The sequence below is a fragment of the Astatotilapia calliptera genome, chromosome 18, assembly GCF_964374335.1.
Source record: "Astatotilapia calliptera chromosome 18, fAstCal68.1, whole genome shotgun sequence".
Lineage (NCBI taxonomy): Eukaryota > Metazoa > Chordata > Actinopteri > Cichliformes > Cichlidae > Astatotilapia > Astatotilapia calliptera.
This window is the reverse complement of record NC_137439.1, coordinates 14864471-14892124: the sequence shown is the minus strand read 5'-3', so window position 1 is coordinate 14892124 and position 27654 is coordinate 14864471. Positions and strand designations below refer to the sequence as shown.

At 38.6% G+C, this 27654-nt stretch overlaps 1 protein-coding gene across 4 annotated transcripts; it reads right to left on the bottom strand.

Annotated features, from left to right (window-relative positions):
• Positions 1-14631: 14631 nt before the first annotated feature.
• Positions 14632-16820, bottom strand: LOC113011431 (chemokine XC receptor 1-like). Of its 4 annotated transcripts, none has more exons than XM_080293066.1 (3): positions 16683-16820; positions 16476-16588; positions 14632-16313 (listed from the first exon to the last, which is right to left on the bottom strand). In XM_080293066.1, exon 3 carries the CDS (start codon positions 16122-16124, stop codon positions 15132-15134), a length of 993 nt encoding a protein of 330 aa, XP_080149192.1. In that variant the 5' UTR covers positions 16125-16313; positions 16476-16588; positions 16683-16820; the 3' UTR covers positions 14632-15131. The 4 variants fall into 4 exon arrangements, with proteins under 4 accessions (XP_080149192.1, XP_080149193.1, XP_080149194.1 ...); XM_080293067.1 differs by having other exon boundaries at positions 14632-16113; XM_080293068.1 differs by having other exon boundaries at positions 14632-16110.
• Positions 16821-27654: the final 10834 nt, after the last annotated feature.

Below are 27654 nucleotides of genomic sequence, written 5' to 3'. Positions count from 1 at the left end.
AAGAATAAAGCCTCCTGAAAAGAGAAAAGTCTCTTAAACAGCACACAACAAGGCTTCCATGAAAACATGATTCCCTTCACGGGCCAGGCCTCAATTCAACATTTAGTCTGCTTATCTTGCAGTTTATGACAGCTCCTTCTCTATAATGAAATGCAACCACAATTTCCTGAACTAACGAACTGTGGTCTGATTAGTTAGTTCCTTTTTGTAACACCTGACTTAACTTCCTGTTTTAACAGGAAATGTATTAGGTGTTGCTTTGCTTGTGTATCAGAATGAATATTTATTCTAGTAATGCTTTGCTTAATTTCTTGCACAAATGCTATCTCTTGCTTTCATGCTGATCAGTGCACATCCTGCTTCTTTAGTTGTTCAGAAAAAAAAATATCTAAAAAAAAGAAAAAGAAAAGAAAAACATTGCTATGTGTGATTTTTAATTTCTTGAGCCTCACGTTATGCAATAGCTCTTATCCATGATGGACTTTGGGTGTTGTCATTTGCCCCTTCTCAGGCTCCAAGATTATTTCTGGATGCTTCTAAACTGCATTTGTTTTTATCAAGATGTGACTAATGTATTTGTAATACAATGCATTTATTAATTCAGTTCATGACCTGATTGATACAGCTTTAACTATTAATAATGATGTAATAATGTTATATCGTCATTACTTCGGTTACTCAGTAGTTATTTGCTGACAAGACCTGAACATGTAAATCATGTTCCTGAAGAGGGACTACCATTATGTAATTATTGTCACTAAATAATAAATATTATTTTTGAATTCCTTATTTATTTTGAAACTATCTTTTTTTTTTAATTGTGTTTTATTGTATTTTTATTGGCTATTATGGCACTTTTAGTCTTTTTGTGTGTACAGCGCTGAAAGCAGCTCAATTGAGCTCCACATGGAGAAATCAGCACTTTACGTCCTCTGCATTAAAACAGCTTCCTGTGGGTCTTTCTAAAGGGAACAAGCTTTGAAGATCACATCAGATATCCTACGTCTGCACCTCAGTTTCTAACCTGTGGTGCAATTTTTAGGCTTTTAAAGAACTCCATGACGGGATCTTTGGAGAGTGGGTCTGTGGAGTAGGGACAGGAATTTATTATCTGAGACTGCACACCTCGTCTTTGGATTATGTTTTTGCAGTTTTTAAAAAAATTCAGTTTTTCTTCATTGATCCTTTAAATGCAAAGCAGCAGTGAACCCTTCCAGAACTGGGATGCCAGATTCTTTCTTTATCTTTCATTTGGAAAATGCAGCAACAAACCTGTCTGCATCTATTATTGCAAAAGGCATCAGGGAACCCTTCTGCCTCTGGATGTCAGTTTTCTGCCATCTACCTATTGTTTGCAAAACAAAAAACAAACAAACAAAAAAGCTATGGGCACTTCCCTCTATCCTTCTTTCGCAAAATGCAGCAGCAAGATTTTGGGCACCGGCATCCTGACACCTGGATTCCAGCTTCACGTTCGCAAAATGCAGAAGCAAGTTTTTCTACCACTAAGACGCCAGGTTCTCACTATCTCTATCCCTCATTTGCAAATGCAGCACAAAGCTTTTTGCACTGGGATACCAAGTTCTCTCTCTTCTAACCTTCATTTGCAAAATATAGCAGCTCACTTCTCCAGCACTGGATTAGCAGCTTGTGCCATCTACTATTAAAAACAACAAAACATTATCATCACCGTGTTGCCAGTCTTCTTCTCCATATCAGTTCTTTGTCCAGGTTCTCTCTCCTCTATTGCTCCTTTGCATCATGCAGATGCAACTTCCCGGAACCGGGATGACAGTTTTTCTTCTCCTGTACTGTTAATTTGTAACACAGCAGCCTTTCCTGCCAGTTTCTACATTATTGTTTTCTTCTTTGCAGTATGCAGCAGCAAACCTGGCACCAGGGGCTGGTTTTTCTGCCATTTGACCATCATTCACCTTATGAACATTACTGGCACTGGGTTGCTGGTTCATTGCTCCACTATCCCTACTTTTCAATAAACTGCAGCAAACCTTTTCTCGTCACAGGGTTACCAGTTTCTCTGCCATCTATCCCTTCCCCAATTACATGCAGCAATGCACCTTTCTACACTGGGTCTCCAGTTCCAACATTCTCTTCTTTGCAAATGCAGCAGCAACAACTTCACACAGGGATGCCAGGGCAGCTTCCACTAACACACATCTTGTGTGTGTGTGTGCTGGAGACCAGCTGAAAATCTGAACTGGGTACCAAACCAGTCAACTAAGCATTTTGTGTGATTTGCAATAAACACTCCTCAAAGTTGTGTTGGGTCAATCACTGCAATCCAACTTATACAAACTTCAAGTCAAAAGATCGTCCAGGGACGAGTCAAGAATAAATAACACAATAGGTCAGTTTCAGCAAATCTTTATACAATTGTATTAGGGTTCGCAATACAATTGGACCACTAACAACCTTACAACCCACACAGGTACTGTTTCTAACTAAATCCACTCCAAGTAAATACGATACCACAGGGACACTCATTACATGCACTATGTGCTTCCGTGAGAAAATAATTTATACCACTGCAAATAAATTATACTAGACACAACAAGTAATTTCATCATAAACAATTGCAAGGGCAGATTCCTATGAGTTGTTAGCCCCCTACTTAGGGATTGCACATTGCCCAAACAATATTGCCCCTAGCCCAGTTGACATGAACACAAACCCAAGCATAAAATCCTTTTTAAAATACGGTCCTTTCCCTAAAACAAACTAGGGTGTAAGATCGACAACAGGAGAAAAGAAAAATGGTGACACATGTGCAGCCCATCCTGCAGGAGACGATACAGTGTTACCTGACAATATATTTTTTTCATGTTATATTCAAAGGTCAAAGGTCAACTCGAGCTGACTCCTCTGCTTGCCAGACCACACAATTAATGAATACAATAGACATCACCAATACATTTCAACAAACTTCATTAAAAAACATTAAGTCTACACCTTGAATCTTTGATGAAGGGCAGTATGATCATAAAGTACTTAAATGGCAACCAGATCTACTCATGTTCTAAGGGCCCAGGGACCAGATCTCATGTTCTTCACACTCAAAAACTTCCCAGCATTCCAAAACCACAATTGTCTAGAGCCACACATCAGAGAATAAGAGCATCTGATTCTATGGCGTTATTTTTGTGCCACTATTCTGAGCGCACGTAAAAAAAATTTGCAGGTGCAAGTGTTGCATTTTGAGGAGAAATTTATTTTGAGCGAAGAAAAGCTGAATTTGAGTGAACAAAATTCATTGCTGCATGCAAAAAATGTATTTCAGTGTTTGCTATTATCCACACACACAATAGCAGCCCCTCTCGCTCAGTTTTTGCACTTGCGCTCGCTCGCAATGTGTCGCTCGCGCTCTCAACATTTCAGCCCGTGCGCGTTCAACTCGTTCTGTACACCGTTATATTTGTGCCACAAAACCAGCCAATCACAGACTTGGATGCAAAAAAAATCTGATTGGCTGTTTTCGTCTCCAACCAGCTCGAAATGACGAAATGCAATATCCCAGAATCCATTTCGTCCAAAACTCAAATGAGGCAGTGGCGGAGGAACACAGAGTGGCGGAGTTTGAAATATTACTCTTTGTGGGTCACAAAATAAACTTTTAAGATATTTTCATGCGAGAATGGTGCTGTGTAAACTTCTAATATCTGCTCGATTTATCAAGACATCACATATTTGCATAAGTGCTCTAACGTTTTTGGAGATGCCTGTTACCCACCAGCTGACCGAATACCTGGACTGGCCATTGGGCATTTACCCGGCATTTGCCCGGTGGGCCAATGGTGATTTTTCATTTTTATGTTAGTTTGTTTGTTTTTGTAATGGTATAAACAATGAAAGGTGGTGGATTAGCCAACTGGTAATAATCAACTCTGGGCTGGACCAATTACAATACATCCGTATTGAGGGGAAAAGACTTCAGCGAGAATAAAAAAGACACAAAGCTGGAGTTATTCTGTGTCTTAGCTGCCTCTTCTCTCCTCATTCTCCCTCCCTCTCCTGTTGCTACTTCAATCATGAAACTGATCAATGATCAGCTGATCGTCTCTCTTGTTTGTTTATCTCCCACTTTGCGCCAGAAACAGGAAACCAGCGGATGTTGCGCTAAACAACAACAGCAGCACGTTCAAAATTGATCAGCTGTTGTTAGAATTTATTTAAAATTAATTTCTAGTATCAGCTGATGTTTGCTGGAGCCACAGCTGTAAAGCTGGAAACATGAAGGTGATACAAATCATACATATATACCAACAAAACAGTGTACATCACTGTCACAACAGCGTTTGTTTTCGTTCAAAGGCTTTATGGTTTTTCCAATAATACCTGGTGGTGTAGTCGGTGATTTTTTTGTCAGTTCAGCCTTATATATTATGTTTAACCCGAGTTCCCACCCGGTCAGCTGGTGGGTAACAGGCATCTCCGAAAACGTTGGAGCACTTATGCAAATATGTGATGTCTTGATAAATCGAGCAGATATTTGAAGTTCACACAGCTACATTCTAACATGAAAATATCTTAAAAGTTTATTTTGTGTCCCAGAAAGAGTAATATTTCAAACTCAGCCACTCTGTGTTCCTCCGCCACTGTCTCGTTTGAGCTTTGGACGAAATGGATTCTGGGATATTGCATTTCGTCCTTTCGAGCTGATTGGAGACAAAAACAGCCAATCAGATTTTTTTGCATCCAAGTCTGTGATTGGCTGGTTTTGTGGCACAAATATAACGGTGTACAGAAAGAGTTGAGCGCGCACGGGCAGAAATGTTGAGAGCGTGAGCGACACATTGCGAGCGCAAATACAAAAACTGAGCGAGAGGGGCTGCTATTGTGCGTGTGTATATGGATAATAGCAAACACGGATATACATTTTTTGCATGCAGCAATGAATTTTGTTCACTCAAATTCAGCTTTTCTTCGCTCAAAATAAATTTCTCCTCAAAATGCAACACTTGCACCTGCAAACCTTTTTTACGTGCGCTCAGAATAGTGGCACAAAAATAACGCCATATGATTCTACTTCCTCTTTTATATCTTCCCGTTGATCCCCTGGGTCCTGAAGCCTTCCCCAATACAGTAGTTTCAGTTTCACCTTTTTTGGATTATGTGTTTTGCCTTTTTGGATTTCAACAGCCTGGAAATTAAGAGCTTGCTTTAATTTCACCACACTCCACTTGTCGTTGTCTGGATGTGGGTCGTCAATTCAATATTTAGTCCGCATGTCTCACAGATTACAACCAATCCTTTCTCTGTATTAAATGCAACCACATTTTCCTGAACAACAGGACTGATATCTGATTAGCTAGTATGTGGCTTTGCAGCAGTTGCTCTCAAAACAGCCTCACACTATGCACGGTTTTTGCAGTTATATTTCTATACTGTTACACCTCACTGAGTTTTAACAGGAAATATACTGGGTGTTGTTTTTCTAACTAATCCATTTATCCATTTTTAGTGTTGCCTTGCCTCATTGACTGAGTCAGTTTGACCTGCACACACATACAGACACACAGTTACATTATTATAATCTAAGCACAGAGAAGCCAGTTGCTCTCACTTTTCCACCCTCTGTCATGTGCCCACCTGCAAACCACTTGTTTGTTTTTCCATATTGTCAAGCACTATGTGCCTTGCACATGCTACATCAAGGGGGTAGGACAAAAAGATAAATACTTCTACATCAAACTGCAGAGTCTTCCACTACACACACACACACACACACACACACACACACACACACACACACACACACACACATGTATTTATATATATACATACATACATGTATGTATGTATGTATGTATGTATGTATGTATGTATGTATGTGTGTGTGTGTGTGTGTGTGTGTGTGTGTGTGTGTGTGTGTGTGTGTGTGTGTGTGTGTGTGTGTGTGTGGGTCAAATGTTGGATGTATTTTGGTGTTTTATTGTTCTGTGAAATGTTTACATTGTGTCAATAGAAAATTGTACTTAGTAGTCAGTATAAACTTTTAATGATATAAGTTTGCATATGATAGAATACTGCATGATGACCTTTTGATCACTTAGACTGTTGTTCACTACAAGACTTGTTCTGTTCTTTTATACGTTTCTTCCCACAACAAGCAGTTTCACTCCCTACCAGGAAGAGGAGAGCTGAACACTCTTATCTTCACTCCCTAACAAGAAGAGGGGCCGCATCCTTCAGAATCACACACAAACATACACACACACATACACCTACATACGCACATACATACGCACCAACATTCCTCTGTCTATGAACAGAGGTATTCACTATTGTATTACCCTTGTATATAAATAAAGACCAGGGCAGTGGCAGAGTGCAAGTCCTTGAGCCACACTCTCGGGTGCGAGCGCTCTGTGACTGCCCTTGCAAGTAAAAACTGCAGCGTGTGTGTTTCTACTCTCTGACTCTCAGCTGAAGAAGTGTCTTTAGAATACATTTCTTGCAAATTTTATGATTGATATATCATTAGGGACCCTAAAGCTCCCCCAAAATAGGGAAAAAATTAAAAAGTCATGCAGTAGAGGGTTAATGACTAACCTTGTATTGTGGATGGATTATCTCAGTTGTTCTCCTGACTGAAGTTTGGTCTGTTTGCAATCCTGCCATGCAATTGCATTTGTCCCAAACCATCGGGAACCTTCACATTAACTTTTATCAATGGAAAAAAGTTAGCATTCATTCTCCAGCTTCACTGTGCTAATGTGTTTATATTATGCAAACCACAGCTGTGTAGCTAGCCAACACATAGCCCAACTTCAGTAACCCTACAAAATGTCACTGCTGTTTAGTTTTCTGTCTTCATGTATTTTGACGTGATAGCAGAACTGTATATTTTAATATTTCAGAAATTCCTAAGTCAGAGCATAGTGTATTATTTAATCTTAATTTTTTTAGGAGACTTAGCTTACCACTAGAGGGAGCCCACATACCACCATGCCATTCGCCATCATTATTTTACGCTATTCTACTCTCCTCAAGACAGTTTTGCAAGGTTTAAACAGAAAGAAGTTCAGGACTGTAGTTCTATATACCTAAAGATTGTAAGGCACAGGTATGGTTTCATATCACTTACTTATTCTCATTGCTGTGTAAACCTTCTGCTGTGTATGCTCTCACAGAAATTGCGAAGCATCCGTTGAATCTTTTGCGCTGTGAAAATGTGTCCAGAAAGAACAGAGAGAGAGATGCTGGCCAGACTGCAGCTGTCATTGGACAGAGATCTGCTGTTCAGTTGGAACTGCACAACTTTCCATTAAACAGCTACTTGTGAAATTAAACATCGAACCAGTCTATCAATATTTTCATACATACAATATGGTTTGTACTTTTTAAATTTCACATCTTTTGCATGATCACTTAAAATTATCTAAATCAATGTTTCACTTTTTAATGTTTCAATCAAAGATTTGCATGGGAAAAGATGTGTATAATAAGATGTTTTCAGGCTAGACTGAAACATGCTCCATTGTCATCAGTCAAACTACTGTTAAGTGTAAGCATATTAACACAGTCATTGGGGGAAACAGTGAGCAACACTTAATGTAGAGTGACATGGACTGTATGCACAAGGCAATGTCACTTTGGTCTTTTATTCTATTTTGAAGTAGATCATAATACATGTAGCCAGTGTTGGGGAGTAACGGAATACATGTACCGCCGTTACGTATTTAGAATACAAAATATGAGTAACTGTATTCCGTTACAGTTACCGTTTAAAAAGGTGGTATTCAGAATACAGTTACTTTGTTGAAATAAATGGAATACACTGGGGTACTTTCCTGTTTCATTTTGTCGCGGGTCAGGACTGTTTGGGTTTTGTTTGACAGCTACGTTCTTTTGTTCCAGGCGGCAGCGTTACGGTTGCCATGGTTACAGGGCGACGCTCTCTCTCTGCGACTGTGTGTTTCCTGGGTGAGAGAGCGCCTTTTCGTTGTTGTTGTTGTTGTTGTTGTGCTAAGCTAACAGGCAGAATGCTACAAGCATAGCTCTAAAGAATGTAGCATCATGTTCAGTGTAGTCCGTGCTGCTGGGAGAATGGACTGCCATACACGTTATGTGTCTGTGAGCGCTAGGAGGGAGAAAAAGGGGAGTGGAAAGGTACGAGCAGTCATCGAGGAAAAACGGGAGCTGGAAGCATGTAAATATAATAATAACCACTTCAGCCAAGAAGAGTGCCTGAGGAGCCCAGTTGTAAGTAAGCTATTAAGACTCGACTGTACACTGTGTTCGTGTTTTCCTCCGAAAACAACAAGTTCCGTTGGAGCAGTCTTTCAATGCCTCTCTCTGTCTGTCGCAAGAAAAGTTGACCCACACAACAAAGTAGAGCTATTTTTCGGCTACCAGCCGACAGGGACCCCGCCGTATTATGCTGGGCTTACACTGTGCGATTTTTTCAGTCGCGCGATTCAGCTCCTGCTCAAACTAGAGATGGACCGATCCGATATTACGTATCGGTATCGGTCCGATACTGACCTAAATTACTGGATCGGATATCGGAGAAAAATAAAAAATTAAATATCACGAAAGCACCTCACAAAACTTGCAACACGCTGTAACTCACCTCAGAAGGTTAGCACGTCGGAGCAGTATGCATCACGTGATAGAGCGGCTGTGGCATGCGGGACCTGTCGGTGGTCTGGATAGCATGTGGAGCTTCGCTAGCAACCCGGCATTTCATCTCCAACAAAGTTATCCCCGAGAGAAGTAAAGCAAGTGTGTAAGTCCATCTCTGAATGTAAAGCATTCCTGCGTTAAGCTTAACAAGCGACTGCCTCTCTCTCTCTCTTGCTGCTACTTCAATCATGAAACTGCTTAATGATCAGCTGATCGGCTTTTCTGTCGCGAGTCCGTCTCTCTTGTTTGTTTTTGGCCCACTTTGCACCAGAAAGAGGAAACCAGCGGCTGAACAACAGCAGCACGTTTAAGCTTGATCAGCTGCTGTTAGAATTTATTTAATATTACTTTCTACACCAGGATCTTTTGCTACGTAGCTGACGCTGGTAACTGTGCAGGGGCGGATCTAGCAAAGTTTAGCCAGGGGGGCTGATAGGGCATGAACAGGGAAAAGGGGGCACAAAGACATACTTTTCTTTCTTATTCTCATTTAAAATGTCTCGCTTTTAATAAATAATTATCTGACACCCAAAGTTTTAATTTGATGTAAAATGAATAGAAGTCAATTACTGTATATAGTGACTATTAAGTCTAATATATATACCCTAGTAAGCTATAGTACTTTTTCCTTTGGGAAGGTACCATCTGTGCAGTCTGCAGTTCTGTTGAAGAAAGATGTTGAATCTATTTAATATTTCTTGAAAAATAATTGATTTCTGTGCATTTTTTTTCACACTGCATCAAATTAAGGTTGATTACGTTGATTAAGCATCATGAGGTGTAGCGTGGGGGGGTGGTTCCCTATTTTTTATTTATTTATTTTTGATGTTGCTGGGAGTTGGAACCCTATTAGTTAGGTTGCTTAATATTTACACTAAGTACTCTTTAAAATACCAGAATAGGGAGGATGGTGTAGGTTTAAGTTTATTAGATTGATCAGTATTGCTGAACTATGAAATATTTTTTTTGCATACAGGTATAACAGAATAGCTTTAGTGTAGTTGTTGTTTTAAACTTGAGTATGAACTTATACAAAATGCAGCAAGATATTTAAAAAAAAACAGTTTTGTTGATTAAAAAACACTATATCGGATTCATATCGGTATCGGCAAATATCAAAATTTATGATATCGGTATCGGTATCGGACATAAAAAAGTGGTATCGTGCCATCTCTAGCTCAAACTGTACGATTGACTCGCAGGGGTTAGAAGTTCATAGGTCACGATGCAGGGTCTCACACTATACGGCCCGATGCTCTGATGCGACCTGAGTGCTCACACTGTGCGTCCATAAAAATGAAGGTTATAACAGAAATTCTGTCGCTCGCTCTCCCTCTCCGTCTTTCACTCACACAGACACACCACCACCATCAACTTTGCTAAATTGCTAATGAAAAACATTGGTCAGGCAGCTGTGATTGAGCAGCAGTGTCGATCCAACTATTTTCACGGTTGTTGTGGTCGTGATAATTTTGTGAGGCCACATCGAAAGGGCTCGGATGGTTCTACAGGTTGTGCCTCCATCGCTTGTGTCCAGATCACACGCTGCACTGCCGTGCTACGCCGGCTTTTTCGCTGACATTTGTGTTTGCGCGTGCGCAGTGTGGCAAACTGCGGTGACACCCTCACGACCAAGCGATTGATGATCGGGAGCTGGTCGTGAGGTGTCAATCGCTTCTCGTTACCCCACGTATACTACACGATGCACGACGCACGATGAAGGCCAAAATCGGGCCGATCGCCAAAACGATCGCACGACTCAAAAATCGGCTCAAAATGGGCCAAAAATCGCACAGTGTGAGCCCAGCATTAGTCAGAGGTCCCTTTACTACAGTTCGGAGTCGCGGACCTTCAGTAATAGTAATAAATCACACAGCAATAGTACATTCACGTTGTTGTAAAAAGCATGATAATACTGTAGCGGGTCAGGGCTGTTCGGGGTTCTGCTTGTACAGTTATGTTTTGTGTATGTTGCCATGGTGACGGGTGACGCCCTCTCGCTGCAACGGTGTGTCCTTCCGGGGTCAGAGGGCGCCCTATGTGTGTTGTGGTTGCCGCGCTGAGCAGTTAGCTAGTGGCAGTGTGTTCTTCTGCAAATGTAATAAACGGCTGTGCTCCCTGGCTAGCTCACGGGAAGCAAGACCAAACGATACCTCCGTCTCCTCCTTGTCTGAACTCGCCACAATATATTAAGTAATCCAAAGTATTCAGAATACGTTACTGTCATTGAGTAACGTAACGGAATACGTTACAGAATACATTTTGGGGCATGTATTCTGTATTCTGTAATGGAATACATTTTAAAAGTAACCTTCCCAACACTGCATGTAGCTATGAGAAATTAAAAAAATATAGTAAGTGTAAAGGTTCAAATAAACATACAGGATGGGTTGTAAATGTTGCCCTTTGAAGTCTGTAATGAACTCTACATGAAGATTTCCTTTTTCATTCTCATTCCTTTCCATACATTTACATGTGGATAATGACAAAACAGGGTGTGTGTCAGGGGGCTGGCTCTGTGACCCAACATTTTGAGTTTGTGTTTTGATTGCTTATATATTGAGATAATGTTAAGTTCTATTATTATTATTAGTTTGTCTTAGTTGAGTTTTGGTCTAGTTTATGTTTCTTCTATGTCTCCTTATTTATGAGTCTTTTCCTGTCCTCTGTGCAGTCTGTCTTGTTCTCTGTTTTACTTTTAGTTAAGTCAGTGCTTTCATCTCTCTTATCTGTTCTCATGTGTTTCTCTTTCTGTTCCATGTCTCCCCAGTCAGTTATGTGTTTCATGTCTGCGTGTTCCATGTTGTCAAGCTTGTATTATCATGTCTACATCTCGCCATGGTTCATGTTTTATTTTGAAAGTCTTGTCTTTCCATGTTCAGTGTGTTTAGTTTTGCATTCCCTGTGGCCTCATGTTCAGCTGTGTTTCCCCTGGTGTTTCCACTTCTCTCATTACCCTTTTCTGTATTTAAGTCCTCTGTCTCCCTCTGTTCACTGTCGGTTCATCTTTTTTTCTCCCTCCATGTCACGTCAGGTTGTTCATGATTCGGTCCAGGTCCCGGTCCCTCTTGTCATAGTCATCATAATCATCCCTAGTTATTCCCAGTTTATGTTTTAATTTTAGTTTTAGTTCTCTATCATTTATACTCTTGCTGTTCATTCATTCCTCTCCAAAATGTTGAGGAAATTGAATTTACAATTCTTAGACATAAACAGGAATTAGGATTGGATGGTTAGATGTATATGGTTAGATTAGGTAAATTAGCTGAAGGAATTATAATATCAACATTGGATTTGTTTTTTTACATAATTTTTTTTTCAAACAATATTGGGTCAGTAATCTTAGCCCTCTAGAGTACAGTGTTGATCCTGGGCAACAGAAAATGCTTTTAAGCCTCATTCCAAGAAAATGTAAATTTAAATTATGCCAACCAATAGGAGTGTTTGAATCTTTTTCTGACAAATGGTCACAGGTCCATATTGTGTGAGAAGAAAGTTAAGAAAATTTGCCGTAGTAATCATATTAAAAATGAGATAAACTCTAAGAAAAAATATGTTTGAGAATAAAAAGATATAGAAAGGGTTTTTTGTAAGGTTTTATTAAAAAAAATTCTTTTGTACATTCAGACATTCAGTTTTTCTTTTCGTTGCCTCAGGGCAACATTGTGAGATAAGGGGGTACTTTTCGAGGGTATTGAGTATTTGTATACAGGTTTGTGTACCTTTCACATGTTGCTGATGTGATGTGATACCTTTTGCTCAGCGACAACAGGTCACAAGGAATATTGGTGGCTATGGTGAGATACAATTCAGCCTATCCCATATCACATCCTCGTGAAGCTCAAATAGCTTCCTATGCAGGAAACATTGTGTATGGATGAGCAAATGGTGCCACGTAGCGGGGAGAGCAAATTCAAGCGATACCTACCCAGTAAACCATGAAAATGGGCTTTTCAAGTATTAGTCCTTGCTCAATTAAATTCAACTCATTTAATTTTATTTACTCAATTTTATTTACAATTTTATATACTAAGATTTGCAATTTTAACATTACTGGACATCACATTTTGGGTTGTTAAGACCACAAATACTAAATTTTTCTCTACAAGGGCCTGATATCCACTTATGAGGATATGTGTGATTTTACTGCCACTGTTCTATCAAAATTTTAAACAAATGTCCTCATATGTGAATATCAGGCCCTTGTAGAGCAAAATCAGGTAAAAAGATAATTCTTTGTTGAATTTGAAGTTGAATTTGAATTCGTTGAAACTGTCTGAATTCTTTCATCTGTAATAAAATGATCAGTGTGGCTGCTCTACCAGGTGTAACAATTAAGTGTAACATCCAGGCATCCATGAAAACAGAATTCATAAAATTCAACAGAGTGAGAAGTTAGCAGGAAGTTAGCTCGCTGATTTCGATGATTTCGATCTAAATATAATATGTCATGTTCTGACTGAGGGATTTCTGAAACAAATTAAGACGTACAGCTCTGCTATCACTTCCGACATAAATGAAAACAGGAAAGTAAACAGCAGTGACATTTGCAGGGTTACTGAAGTTGGACTAGCTGGAATATAATGGTGTGGTACATGATCACTAGCAACACAGCTATGTTGGCATAAGATAAATAGTGAAGCTGGAGGATGAATGCTAACTTTTTTCCACTCGATAAAGGTTAACATGAGGGTTCCTGATGGTTTGGGACAAATGCAATTGCATGGCAGGATGCTGCAAACGGACCAAACTTCAGTCAGGAGAACAACTGAGATAATCTATCCACAATATCAGTTTAGGCATTAATATACTGCTGCATTGCCTGGTCTTTAGTTACATCGTAAAGTTTTAAAAACAGAGCTTTAAAATGAATAGTGATAATAAAAACCAAGAGAGGCAGACAGTGATCACTGACTGTTTTTTGGGGCTTGCTGAGATTAAATAGAACAAGATAAAAAGAATTAAAACATGTTAAAAACAGAACAGCCTTATTAAACGCAGAGTAGTTTGTACCCGAAAGCAGGATTCATCATGTCATCACTTAAAGACCGGATAATTTTCCACAGTGCCTCCTCTGGGTGGAGCCTTCATTGCTCCTCCCAGGATTCCCACCTGAAGCTAATCAGACCAGCTGTAGTTAAGACCAGCGTTCTCTACCAGCCTTTGCCAGAGTATCTGCTAATCTATGTTAGTTTCTGGCCTCATATTGGCCTCTGTGAGATGATTTTGAGTAATTTTTTCTCTAATTTTATTTGTAAAGAACTTTTGCTAATGCCAAGCATGGACAGAATATTGTGAAGTGGTTTAAGTTGCGAAATACATGAAAATGTTGCTTTCCAGGCTGTTCTGGGGAAAGTTTGGGATCTTACAAGTTCATGCTTTTCTCAGCAAGGAGTATTAAAATTGAGTTCAACACATTAGGGTTACGCCCTATTGTAAAACAAAGGAAGCATGTTCTACCACAAAACATGATATGACAGCTGATCCGTTTGTTTACCTACCTCATCTAAACATTTTGTAAAGGTATAGCAGTCTTTTGGCTTGAAATGACACCTGAAATCTCCACATTTCGACTTGTTTTCTCAAAATACTATTTTAAGTTTAAAATGTCACTCTTTTTTTTCTTAATGTAACCGTAGTACGTATAGAGCTGTCAGGAGATTAGGTGGAGGAGAGCCAGACATTAGAGCAAGAAGGTAAAAATTCAGACAGAGGACAAACCGGGCTCTGAAGAGCCCGATAAAGGGCAAAATAAAGACACCAAAAGCTCATAATGTCTATGTCATTTCTATGTGTAATGTCTAAACTTCAGAGCCCTGCATTAAACAGTTCTTCTTATTATTAATGGTAGCTCCCCACTCAGGCCACTCAAAAGCTGATATGTCCTCCTCTGAGCCTTCACCTTCCTGCTCTGGACCGTGGACATTGGCTGAAAATGTGAGGTACTCAGACTTTTACTGCATAGACTCAGACTCACATCACAGACACAGGACAAAAATTTATTGTTGGACCTTAGGAGGTTTAAATAAATAAAATATATTAGAAAAGGTGAATGGAATAAAAATCAGAAGATTAAATGCAATTTTTTAAAGAAGATTTAGAAATGAAATATGAAATGAGTCTACCAGGATCACTGTGACACAATGAAAAAGTCACATCAAATATTTTAAATACAAAGTTGTATAATTCATTGCATATTTTCAAGTTTTATTTAATATTCTGTTTCATTTCAAGGAATTATGCAAAAGATATGAAATTAAATGAGTAGAAACGATGTTGTATGAACATATTTCCAGCCTGAAGGTAAAAGGAAAAATACACCAGATATCGTTACTTTTACAGTCCATGACACTCTAAATGCTGCTCTCTGTTTGCCTCAATGAATGAGTTAATACACTTACACATCAAAGTACTATGACTGTATCAGCCTGAATCAAGGTTTAATTTTATTAGTGACTGTTAAATGGATAGTTGTGCAGTTCCATCTAAACAGCAGAGCTCTGCAGTGTGAATTGTTGTGAAATGTTCAGGCTGGTGCTTCTCTCTCTCTTCTTCCTGTTCACTTTTTCACAGCGCAAAAGACTCAACAGATGCTTTCGCAACTTCTGCGAGAGCATATATAGCAGAGGGTTCATACAGCAGTGAGAATAGGCAAGCATTTCACAGATATGGTAGGCAACTGCTAACCGTTTCAGTACCTTACAATCATTGTTTGTATTGAGAGACTTGATTAAAAGCATAATATGGTATGGCCCCCAGCAAATGAAAAAGGCTGCAACAATACACAACAGCACAGCCACAGTCCTGAACTTCCTTCTGTTTAAACCTTGCAAAACTGTCTTGAGGATGGCAGAGTAGCAGAAAATAATGATGGCAAATGGGAGGAAGAATAGCAGTGACACTTGTAGATACTGTCCAAGCGTGTCTTCAGATTCATCATAGCAATAGTTTTTACCTTCCCAGCTTTCAACCTTTACTTTCATTGCATCACTCAGGGACGCTAAGATGCTGATGACCCAGGCAGCTATACAGGCACCAATTGCACACTTCTTCACTCTGCCATGGCTGATCGGCCAGTTGTGCAGCACCACAGTAATGAAACGATCCACTGTCATAGCAGTCAGCAGAATGACACTGCTGTACAAACCAACAGCGAATCCAGCAGTGATAACTTTGCAGACAAAGTCCCCAAAGACCCAGTTGTGTAGGTGATCAACAGCCCAGAATGGAAGTGTGATGGTGAAGATTAAATCAGAGCAGGCCAGGTTCAGGATGAAAATATTTGTGATACTTTTCAGATTTTCGTAGATGAAGACAACACATAAGAGGAGGCTGTTGCCTATGATACTGAGGATGAAGATCAAGATGAAAAGGGGACCAGTGATGGTGGGAACATTAGTATCACACATGTATTCAACAAGACCACTCGTTCTGGATGTGAATGTGAAGTTTGCCATTTTCAATCTTCTGGAAAACATACATATAAAAGAAAATGCAATCAAACACAATGACTGAGCAGTTTTCTCTAAAGTGACAGAAACTGTTGATTTTGGTTCTAGTTTTTGTATATTATGTAAAACCAAAGTGACTAAAAAAGTATCAAATTTCAGAAAACAAACACAGCATCATTACTCAGTCCAGATGTGACATTTGCCATTTTCAGTTTTCTGGAAAAAAATAAAACATACATACAAAATAAAATGCAACTAAACACAATCACAATTTCTCTAAAATGACAGAAACTGTTTATTTTGTTTCTAGTTTTTGTATAACAGATAAAACCAAAGGGATTAAAGTACCCAATTTCAAAAAAAACCCCAGCAACTTACCACAAACATCAACTTTCAAGTCTTCCGCTGAATTTTATTGTTGTGTAAAAGCTGTAGGGTGTTCTCTTGAAAACTAACAGTTCCTCCTTTTGTTTCACATTAGTTCAGAGATTCTGCCTTAATAAAAACCACATCATGAAACAAAAAAAGTCACCAAATTTAAACCTAACAAATAACTGCCTACATCCATATTGCATTTCTCTGAACTTGCCTCAAACTCAGGTCTTCTGCTGAATTGCACTGTGGTGAAAAACCTGTGATGATCCTGAGATATCTTAAAGTTTGTCGTGTTCTTGAGCTAGAGCGCCGCCCTACCAAAAACCACATCATGACGTGAGCAACCTCTTCTTTTTCTATACACTGAAAATGAACAATAAAACACATGTTTATTTTACTTCATTTGTTTTAGCTGTGTAATTGAAACAGACTAAAAAAACCTTTTGTTCTGTTTTGTGTTTTTTTAAGCATGAGGATACTGCTGATAAAAAATGAGAAAAGAAGCAGAAACCCTAGTACTGTTAGGAAGAAACTATTTCTTGCTGGAAAAAAATGTAGACATAATATAAATACATATAAAACTGTCAAGAGATTTATTCTAAAAGACACTTCTTCAGCTGAGAGTCAGAGAGTGAAGACACACACACGCTGCCGATTTTACTTGTAAGGGCAGTCATAGAGCGCTCACACGAGAGTGGGGGCCCTGTGATCAGCGCTCTGTTCTTGCACTTGTCTTTATTTATACACAAGAAAAGTTGTTCAGTGGGATGTTGGTACGTGAGCATGTGCATATGTGATTGTGTGTGTGTGTGTGTGTGTGTGTGTGTGTGTGTGTGTGTGTGTGTGTGTGTGGAATGTGGGAAGCAGCTCTTTTTCCTGGTAAGAGTTCAGAACTGCTTGTTCAGCTTCTTACTATCGCTGTGGGAAGATTCAGATAAAAATATCCAGAGGTGTGGACTCGAGTCACATGACTTAGACTCGAGTCAGACTCGAGTCATTAATTTTATGACTTTAGACTTGACTTGAAAAAATGTTGTAAGACTTGTGACTTGACTTGGACTTTTACACCAATGACTTGGGACTTGAATTGGACTTGAACCGGTTTACTTGAAAAGACTTGATATTTCACCCCAAATATAAAATTTAACATGCATATTATATAGAGATTGAAAATGTGACGTCATTCACGGGTAGAACCGCAAAGGATTCTGGGAACTCGTGGCAAGCGGTACTAGCGCGCGCAGGCTTTCAATTAAAATCAGTTATACAGCGATAAAAAGAAACACAAAAATGTCAAGAAGCCGTTGTATTATTAACTGCAATAGCCGGTCGCATGACAGCCATGAGAAGCTGACGGGTAAAGAGATCGGTTGTTATCGGATTACGTCGTTGAAGAGAAATTGTTCAAGCCATGTTTCCGAAGTAACAAAGACGCGACGGATGGCCTGGATCGCAGCCATTCAAAGATCAAATATAACGTCCCAGAACACTCCAGCTCACAGGTTAGTCTGCTCCAAGCATTTACACGAAGGTCAGTGTTTTTTAGTAGTTAATACGTCATTTTCATAACATAATTAGTGATATAGGTTACAAGCAAGTCTGGCGCTGAACAGAAATTGTCGCGCTATGCTCCTTTATTTATTGTGCATAAATAGTGAATTGTCCTGACACAATATTGCGTTTCGCTTCTGTTATTATGGTACATTGACAAAAACATATACTTTTATTCACAGGATAAAACAGTTGTTTTGTATCACTAATTGCCCAGTACGATTACAGCATACAATATTGTTGTCACTGCTACATTTCTGTGATGGGTACCAGAAATTATTTCCACTACTAATTAATTACCGTTGAGCTCAAAGGTCCTATTAATAAACGGTTAACGAATGTGTATTTATGACGACGATTTGTGAGACTGGTAAACTTATGATACGTACGATGGTCTTTCGTTCTACACGGTGCATTTCAAGGTCCTGTACCCATCCGTCGGTAAACTGTACCTGGGCTTGTTGCAGTGACCTGAAGTTACTAAACTTCATGAGTGTGTGCACTCACTCCAAGAAGCGTATAATTATAAATATGCATATAAATATGCTAGGATGAGATGGCTGACTTCATCTAACTAGCAAATGTTGTCCAGGCTACGTTGGTGATACAGTTTTTTTTAATGTGTATGATATTTTTGTCATGCGATTTTAAAGCTGGTCCTACAACCGCATCCAAGAATAACATGCAGCTTATCTCAGAACTGTCGGTGAAAATTATTCTTGGAGCTAGGTTTAATTGAGCTGCATTTTAAAGAGGTGCAATTTCACAATTTGTGTATATTTTCTAAGTTCACTATTTTGTCATGTGTTGAGAAAAACACAGATTTTAAAATTACATGGTCTAATATTTACATTTAGCATAACTGCAACATTATTATTATTTTTTTTTTTTAAAGACTCGAAAGGACTTGAAATTCAAAGTTTCAGACTTGTGACTTGACTCGGACTTTTACACCAGTGACTTGAGACTCGACTCTGACTTGCCTGACATTACTTGAGACTTGACTTGAGACTTGAGGATAAAGACTTGAGACTTACTTGAGACTTGCAAAACAATGACTTGGTCCCACCTCTGAAAATATCAGAACAAGTTTTATAAAGAACAATCAGTTCTAAGTAATAAAAAGGTCATCATGCAGTATTCTATCACATGTAAACTTATATCATTAAAAGCTTATACTGACTACTAAGTACAATTTTCCATTGACAAAAACAAACACAGATAATCAAAATGATGTAAATGTATGATATCTCTAATTCTTTGTAGAGCATAAAAAGTAGAAGAACATACTAAAATTGGTAAACTTGAACAACAGGAAAAGGCTCTTGATCAGTATGCAGATAAGTGGAGGAAGAAAACTTGATGAAACAAAACATGTTACACCTCACTGTTGTAAAAAAGAAGCCTCACACTCTTGATCTGTTTTTTTCTGTTACACCTTTGCAGTACCTTGTAGGACAACACTGTGACCCCACCAGTTCTTGTCATCTGCATGTGACACTAGAAATATGGCATTGTTATAGAGCCTGGATATTTGAGTTGCTGTGGCATTTTTGGCAGCTAAAACCATTCATACATCCATTTTCTTCCACTTCTCTGGAGCAAGTTTGCAGGGACAGCAGCCAAAGCAGAGAAGGCCAGACCTCCCTCTCCCTAGACGTCTCTTCTGTCTTCTCAGGGGAACACTAAGGTGTTCACAGATCAGCCGAGAGATAAAGTCTCTCCAGCATTTCCTGGGTCTGCCCCGGTGTCTCCTTTTGGTGGGCCCGAACCACCTCAACCGGATCCTTTCGATGTGGAGGATTAGCCCCTTCCCCTTGGCCAAACTCCTCACCCTATCTCTAAGGGAGAGGCCAGCCATCCTTTGGAGAAAGCTCATTTCCACCACTTGTATCGGCGATCTTGTTCTTTCAGTCTTCAGTGATCTTCTCTGGCTCTTGACGAAGGCAGTCACACTTTCTCCCTTTCCTTTCCCTTCCCTTATCTTTTCTGCTTGGCTTTCTCATGTCTCTGTCTAGTCTTGTCTACTCCTCTCCCTCTACCCTGGAAGAGTCTCACAGTCTGTTCTCTAAAACCTAAAAGAGGAATTATTATTTATTTTATTTTATTCTACTGTATATAGTATTTTATTTTATTCTATTCTGTACAGTTGTGTACTGTATTTATTCTTATTGTATTCTAATTTTTGCCTCATAACTTTTGCACTGTCCACTTCCTGCTGTGACAAAACAAATTTCCCACGTGTGGGACTAATAAAGGTTATCTTATCTTATCTTACCAAAGCATGAGCAACTGGAACATATTCTAAGCAATTCCAATATTTCTATTTTGGGTATCTCTGAATCTTGGCTCACAAGTTCTTCTCCTGAGTCTGCGGTTGTCTTTCCAGAGTACACAGTATTCAGAAGGGATAGAATTGGAACAAGAGGAGGAGGAATACTTGTGTATGTAAAAAAAACACCTGGATTGCTCTTTACTTAGTTCACCAATAGATGTCGAAATAGAACATATTTCTGTTAAAATCACTCTTTCCCCAGAAATGTCATTTACGTTGATCTGTTTATATCGCCCTCCTTCCGCAAAGAATATTTTTTATGAACAACTACAGATATTACTTAAATATCATACTATAAATAATAAGTCTAATGAAATAATTGTAATGGGAGATTTTAATGTCAACTGGGACTGTGAAAAGGACACAAAAACACTCAAGGACATAATGGAGACTTTGAACTTTACTCAACACATTGAACAACCCACAAGAATAACAAGACACTCTAAAACTAAAATAGATCTGGTTTTCAGTAATAAGCCCGAGCGAATTATTAAATCTTATAATTTTATCACTGGTATTTCAGACCACAATTTTATATTATGTTCTAGAAAACTTATAAAATCACGGGTTAAGAATGACTTTCAAAGTTCATCTAACAGGAGATCCTTTTATGAATTTATACCAAGAAGTTAGCGACAAAATGTAGCAGAAGCATTAGCATCAGTTAACTGGGAGCCTTTATTGTGTAGTGATGATCCACAATTCTGCAGTAGTCACTTCACTGACATTGTTAAGGATGTTATATCAACATACTCCATTAGAGGTCGACAAAAAATAAAGACAACATCTAATTTGCCCTGGTTAAACAAAGAGTGCAAGAATTTAATGAAAACAAGAGATCAATTACTAAAGCAGTTCCTGAAAACAGGTCTAACTCTGGATAGACACTAATAGTCACTCCACAGATACTGCCCTGTGTATGTTAGTGGAGAACTTGAAGAGCTTGCTGGACAAGAGTCCCTGTGTTGGAGCTGTATTTTTAGATCTGAAGAAGGCTTTCTACTCTGTAAACCATCAGATATTGTTGTCCAGATGGACTCAGTTTAATATCTCCAGTCAGGCTCTTCAGTGGTTTGCCTCATATCTCTCACACAGGAAACGGTGTGTGGTGTTGGATGGGGTTAAATCTCCATATTTAGACTGTGATACAGGGGTTCCTCAAGGATCTGTTCTTGGGCCCTTATTGTTCTCTCTTTTTATCAATAACTTACCTGAAGTCTGTCCAAATATATTTGCTCAAATGTATGCGGATGATACAGTTATATATATGCAAGAAAATAGTGTCCAGCAGGTGGCAAAAGATCTTACAACTGCTTTAGCATTAATGCATATCTGGCTGGAGGACTCATGCCTAATGTTGAACACCTCAAAAACTGTCTGCATGTATTTTTCAAAACGCCCCTTAAACTTGAAGCAGTCAAACATATTCCTGGATGGAGTAGAGCTTGAATTAGCTCCAGAATTTAAATATCTTGGGGTCATTCTAGACCCAACATTATCCTTCAAGAGTCACATAAATAAAGTGTCCCAGGTACTTAAATTTAATAATCGAAATTTTAATCATATACGTAATAATTTAAATATGAATGTTGCAAAAACGTATTTTTACTCAAGGATGATCTCTCATATGGACTATTGTTTGACATCCTGGTCACTTGCTTGTCCAACAACACTTAAAACTATTGAAAATATTTATAAAAGAAGTTTAAAACTACTTGACAAAAAACCGACTTCCCACTTGTTTATACCCCACAGACGGACAGCATTTGGGCAGAACGTCCTCTCTGTCAAGGGAGGCCATCTGTGGAACAGTCTTCCTCAACCCATTAGAGAATGCTCTACACTCAATTTGTTTAACGCAAAGGTTAAAAACTGGTTATGGACAAATCAAGTGTGTGATCATGTATGAGTTGTATAGTTTTAATGTTTTATTTGGGAACAGAATGGTGTGTATGTGTAAGTTTGGTGATGGAGTTTTTATTATGAATGAATGATGAATTTTTATGAATTATTATGTCTATTTTTTATGCTTAAGGACAACAGATGGAAATTAGCCCTTGGCTATAATCTGGTATGTTTACATTCATGTAATTTTTTTTTTACATTTATGTTCATTAACATGCACTGTCCTAAATAAATAAATAAATGACATCTACCTTTTTGGAATCATGATAACAGGGTTCTTGCTGATCGGCACTGGCTTGGCACTGGCTTGGCACTGGCTTGGCACTGGTTTATCGAAGAATAAAGAAAGCGGAAACAGCTGTTCAAATCCCCACAAGGCTGCCTGCTATGTTGATTGGAATGATGGAGCGAGCCGTGGCTTCTCAGAATGGACTCATTAGATGCAGCACGGATGACATCTTGGAGAAGCTTGCTCTCCAATGGGAATGGCGAGGAACCAGTGATGGACATTAGATCGACTGTAAAATTGACATGCCATGGTTCACACTATAGCAAGAACACCACCATTATTTCATGCGGCTACCATATCGGCACCAGCTGTGGTCTCAAGGCTGGAGCTGAACATAAGAAACAATTTCTCCCCTGATAACAAACTGTGTTTAGACTCTTCGTTCCAAATGCCCGCGTAGCAAGTTGCCCATTTCGCTGCAGGGCAACTTGCATGTGACAAATAAAGGCTTTCTTGACTTGGCTTGACTTGGCTTCAGTCACTACCCAAAGCTCGTGAGCATAGGTGAGCGTAGGGACGTAGATTGACCGGTAATTCAAGAGCGTCGCTTTTACACTCACCCCTTTTTTCACCAAGAATCTGATTCTGGTCACACTTGTTTGTGTTCCAGGGTTTGGTTCTTATTATAGCTGTAATTCCTCTACACCTATTCTTTGTAATGTCAGGTTTTAGTTTGGTTATCTAGTTTTTAGGTTGCTTTTGCACTATTATTTCCAGTGTTGGTCAAGTTACTTGAAAAAAGTAATCAGTAACTAATTACTGATTACTCCCCCCAAAAAGTAATCCCGTTACTTTACTGATTACTTATTTTCAAAAGTAATTAATTACTTAGTTACTTAGTTACTTAGTTACTTTTTAAAAACACGATTTACAACCTGAAGAGGTGATAAAGTGATAGATCTTTCAGCCCAATTCTACTTTTTCTACATAATCCATCATACAAAATGTAATCAAATGGAAAAGTCTCTTTTTTTAACTTGTTTTATCAGTTTTAATCTTTTAACTTTATGCATCAAGCAAAACATTTAATTATATGCAACATTCTCTGACTTGAATAAATTAGTTTAACATTTAAACCTATTTTCTACACATTCCAGCACATAAAATAAAATATTTTTTGTGTTTTCACTCACTCTTTCAAACAGATGCAAGTAAAACACAGCAGAAAATAAATAAAGTCAAAGACTCAGCGGTCCTTTTGCTCTATTTTCACCTGTAAAGCAGGAGCAGGGTAGGCGGAGGGTTACCCTGGTGTAGGTGTGCTGCGGTCAGTTGAAGAATCCGCGCGAGTGTCTCTGTGAGTTTCCCATCACGTCGTAGCTACTCGGTGCTTGCTCGGAAGTTTAGGGTTTTTTTTCGCTGTAAAAAGAAGTTTTCTTCCCACGCACAGCGGACACTAATGTTTTTGTCACTTTTTATGGAATCAAACTCAAAGTAAGGTCAGTACTTCCACACTTTAAACGCTGCACGCTCATACTCTCTCCCGCACTCGATATATTATCCATTGTTGATCTGCACACAGCTGCTGTCACCAACGTCGCAGTTGCTTACGTCACTGTCATGAGACATTCTCGCAAAAAAAAATCACGGTTTTAGTAACGCAGTAACGCAGCGTTCCTACGGGAAAGTAACGGTAATCTAATTACCGATTTTGCAATAGTAATCCCTTACTTTACTCGTTACTTGAAAAAAGTAATCAGATTACAGTAACGCGTTACAAGTAACGCGTTACTGCCCATCTCTGATTATTTCTGAAATCATGCTCCCCTGTGTTGTACTGTACTGTACACCACCTTAGCGATCTTCACTGCCATGTGTTTGCATTATTATGTTACCGTGGTTCAGCCTTCATATTTGTCTGCAGAGACCTCAAAAAAATATGGCGTCCTCTTCAGTGGGCGGAGCCGAAGCTGGTGTCACGATCACATCACTGATGTGGTCAAGTTCATGTAACCCAACGAATTAAATAAATGCATTTGGTACAAATATATACAGTTGTAAAAATAAATAAATATAAATAAATAAGTATAGCCATAAAAATCAGAAGATTAAATGCAGTTTTAATTAAGTGGGCCGTGTCAAATGGCATCAAATATGAAATGAGTCTGCTGTGATCCTGTGACAACAAATGCTTGTGTGTGGAGTCCATTTCACTCTAGGTATTACTCAATGTTTTTCCTCGGTGACCGATGACAATGGAATATTTTTCAGTCTAACCTAAAGTCACATGTCACAGATTTCAAAGAAAAGAGAAAAATAAAAACAGCTTCATAGGATTTTGACAGCATTTTATTATCTCCAGGAACAGTAGTGCAACATTAAAATGCACATCTTTAGCTGTACAAAACTTTGACTTGAAGCATTAAAAAGTGAAAAATAGAAATGGATGACTTCAAGCGATTATGCAAAAGTTGTGACATTAAATAAATACAAAGTGTATTGTATGAAAGTATTTACAGACTGAATCAACATTTAATTTAACAAGTGGCTGTTTAATGGAAGGTTGTGCAATTCCAACTGAACGGCAGATCTCTGTGCAGTGAAATCTACAGTCTGACCAGTGTCTGTCTCTCTGTTCTTCCTGCACACATTTTCACTGCGCAAATGATTCAACAGATGCTTTCACAACTTCTGCGAGAGCATACACATCAGAGGTTTTACCCAGCAATGAGAATACGTATGTTTTTCACAAATATTGTAAGCGATATGCTAGTATTCCTGTGCCTTACAATCTTTGGGTATATAGAAAGAGGTGATTAAAAGCCAAATATGGTATGGCCCCCAGCAAATGAAAAAGGCTGCAATAATAGAGTGTTGCACCACCCTCCAGAGAGTGGTGCGGTACTCTGAACGGATAATTGAAGGTGAGCTTCCCTCCCTCCAGGACATCTACAAAAAGTGGTGCCTGAGGAAAGCAGGGAGGATCATCAAAGACTCCAGTCACCCCAGCCACAAACTGTTCAAACTATTTCCGTCAGCCAGGAAGTACTGGAGTATCCGGTCCCGAACCAGCAGACTGAGAGACAGCTTTTTCCATCAGGCAACTTTGACATTATGCATACATCTATGCAATTTCTTTTGCACAATATTCAACTGCTGACCTCTGTATATTTTATTTTATTTTATTTGTATATATATAATTAGTATAAATATCTAGTAATGTGCATACATTCTTATATTTGTACATATATTTATTCTTAAAATTCTGACATTCCTGCTCTTACATTTAGTTGTGTCTTATGTTTATTGTATCACACCTCTGTTGCTTGTGAAGCTTGCACGCAAGCATTTCACTCATATGTGCTGTACCAGTGTACCAGAACATGTGATGTGACAATAAAAGCAGAGCTATAATCCTGTACCTCTCTGCCACCCTCAAGACGGTTTTGCGAGGCTTAGCAAAACCTTGCAAAACTTGCATAACAAATGTATACAGCATGATCACTCACTTTGTCATCAGTGGATGTGAAGTTTGCCATTTTGAATTTTCTGGTAAATATGAACTTAAAACACAATTGAACACAATGATTGAGCAGTTTTCTCTAAAATGACAGAAACTGTTGATTTTGGTTCTATTTTGTATATTATATTGTGGCAGAGCTTTGTGTGCGGTGCAGCTGTGGGGGAGGTGAGCGGTGTCAACACACACACCTCACCGGCATAAATAGACCGAACTAGGTCCTGTTGTGGTTGTTGTTGGTATGTGGTCGACAGTGAGCTGAAAAGCATGAAAATGCGTTTGGGTCTGTTGTGGATCTTTCACATATATCACACCAAAAGGACTAATAAAGTACCAAATTTCAGAAAACAGACACAACAACTTACTTCAAAAAACAACTGTCAAGTCTTCCATTAAATTTCACTGTTGTGAAAATGCTGTGAAATGGATGTTCTTTTGAAATGTATTAGTTCCTGTTTTTGTTTCCCACTAAGTCAGAGATTACACAAAAAACCCAAAAACGACATCATGAAAAAAAAAGGTTTAAATTAACTTGTGCAACAATTTTTCACATGAAAAATGAAGCTTCATCAAAATAATCCTGGGAAATAACTGTCTATTGTGCCAGCTATACAAAACCCATATGGTGACTTGAGCAACATCCTCTTTTTTCTTTACACTGAAAATAAACAATAAAATCTTTGTTTATTTTATATATTTTTTTACTAACTGAAACAGACTCAAAAACAAATGTAACTTTTGTTCTGTTTTTTTGTGTAAAGCATGAGGGTATCTAAAATTTGAATAAATAAAAAGGCAGAAACCCCAGTATCCTTTTGGAAGGAAAGTATTTCTTGCTGAAAATATGTAAACATGATATTAATACACATAAATGCAAAAACATAACATCAAACACAGATCATCAAACTGATATGGGTTAATGACATTTCTAAGGCATAAAACAGGAGACAAACATACTAAAATTAAACTAGCACAAAGCTACAGATTTTATTTCCATGTTTTTTCCCATGGTTCAAATTTTCAAATTGAGATATTTTCCTCACATGGTATATTGTGGTTATTTTCATATCCTAATTTCATTAAAAATGATTCCTAATAAATTCATACAACTTAGACTTTTTAGGTTGCTAAAATTTTGTTAGATATACAAGCAAATTACTCTGTCGTTGTAACAGGTAGGTTTTCAAAACTCACGAGCTTAGTGTTAAGTGAAGACATGAGCTGTCCACTGATTATCACTTGGTGATTTGCTAGATTACTTTATGGAGGAAGAAATCCTGGGCACCCAGACATATTAGCTGTGCCTCAATTCAGGAGTTGCATCCTTTGGAGGACCCGGCCCACATAGACCGTGAAGGCCGGGTCCTTCAAAGACCTCTGAAATGGGACCGACTAGCCTTCAGATTTGCATCACCGCTGTCTCGGTGGAGTTTAATAAACCCAGCCGTCTGCTCCTTGTTATCTAAAATATAACAGGACAATGGAGTAAATTCTCGACCATCTCACACTTTTGTTTAATCAGTTTTCTGTTTGATGTTTATTCAGCTGTATAAAAACTGTAACTTTAATCTCAGCCAAACCGATTTACTCGCAAACAAATAAAACACTGAAAAAAGCCAAACAATACAATTTTAAAGTTATC

What these genes read in the sequence shown, in the direction of transcription:
- LOC113011431 (XM_080293065.1), bottom strand. Translation starts at nt 16,124, where the DNA reads ATGTTTTCCAGAAGATTGAAAATGGCAAACTTCACATTCACATCCAGA.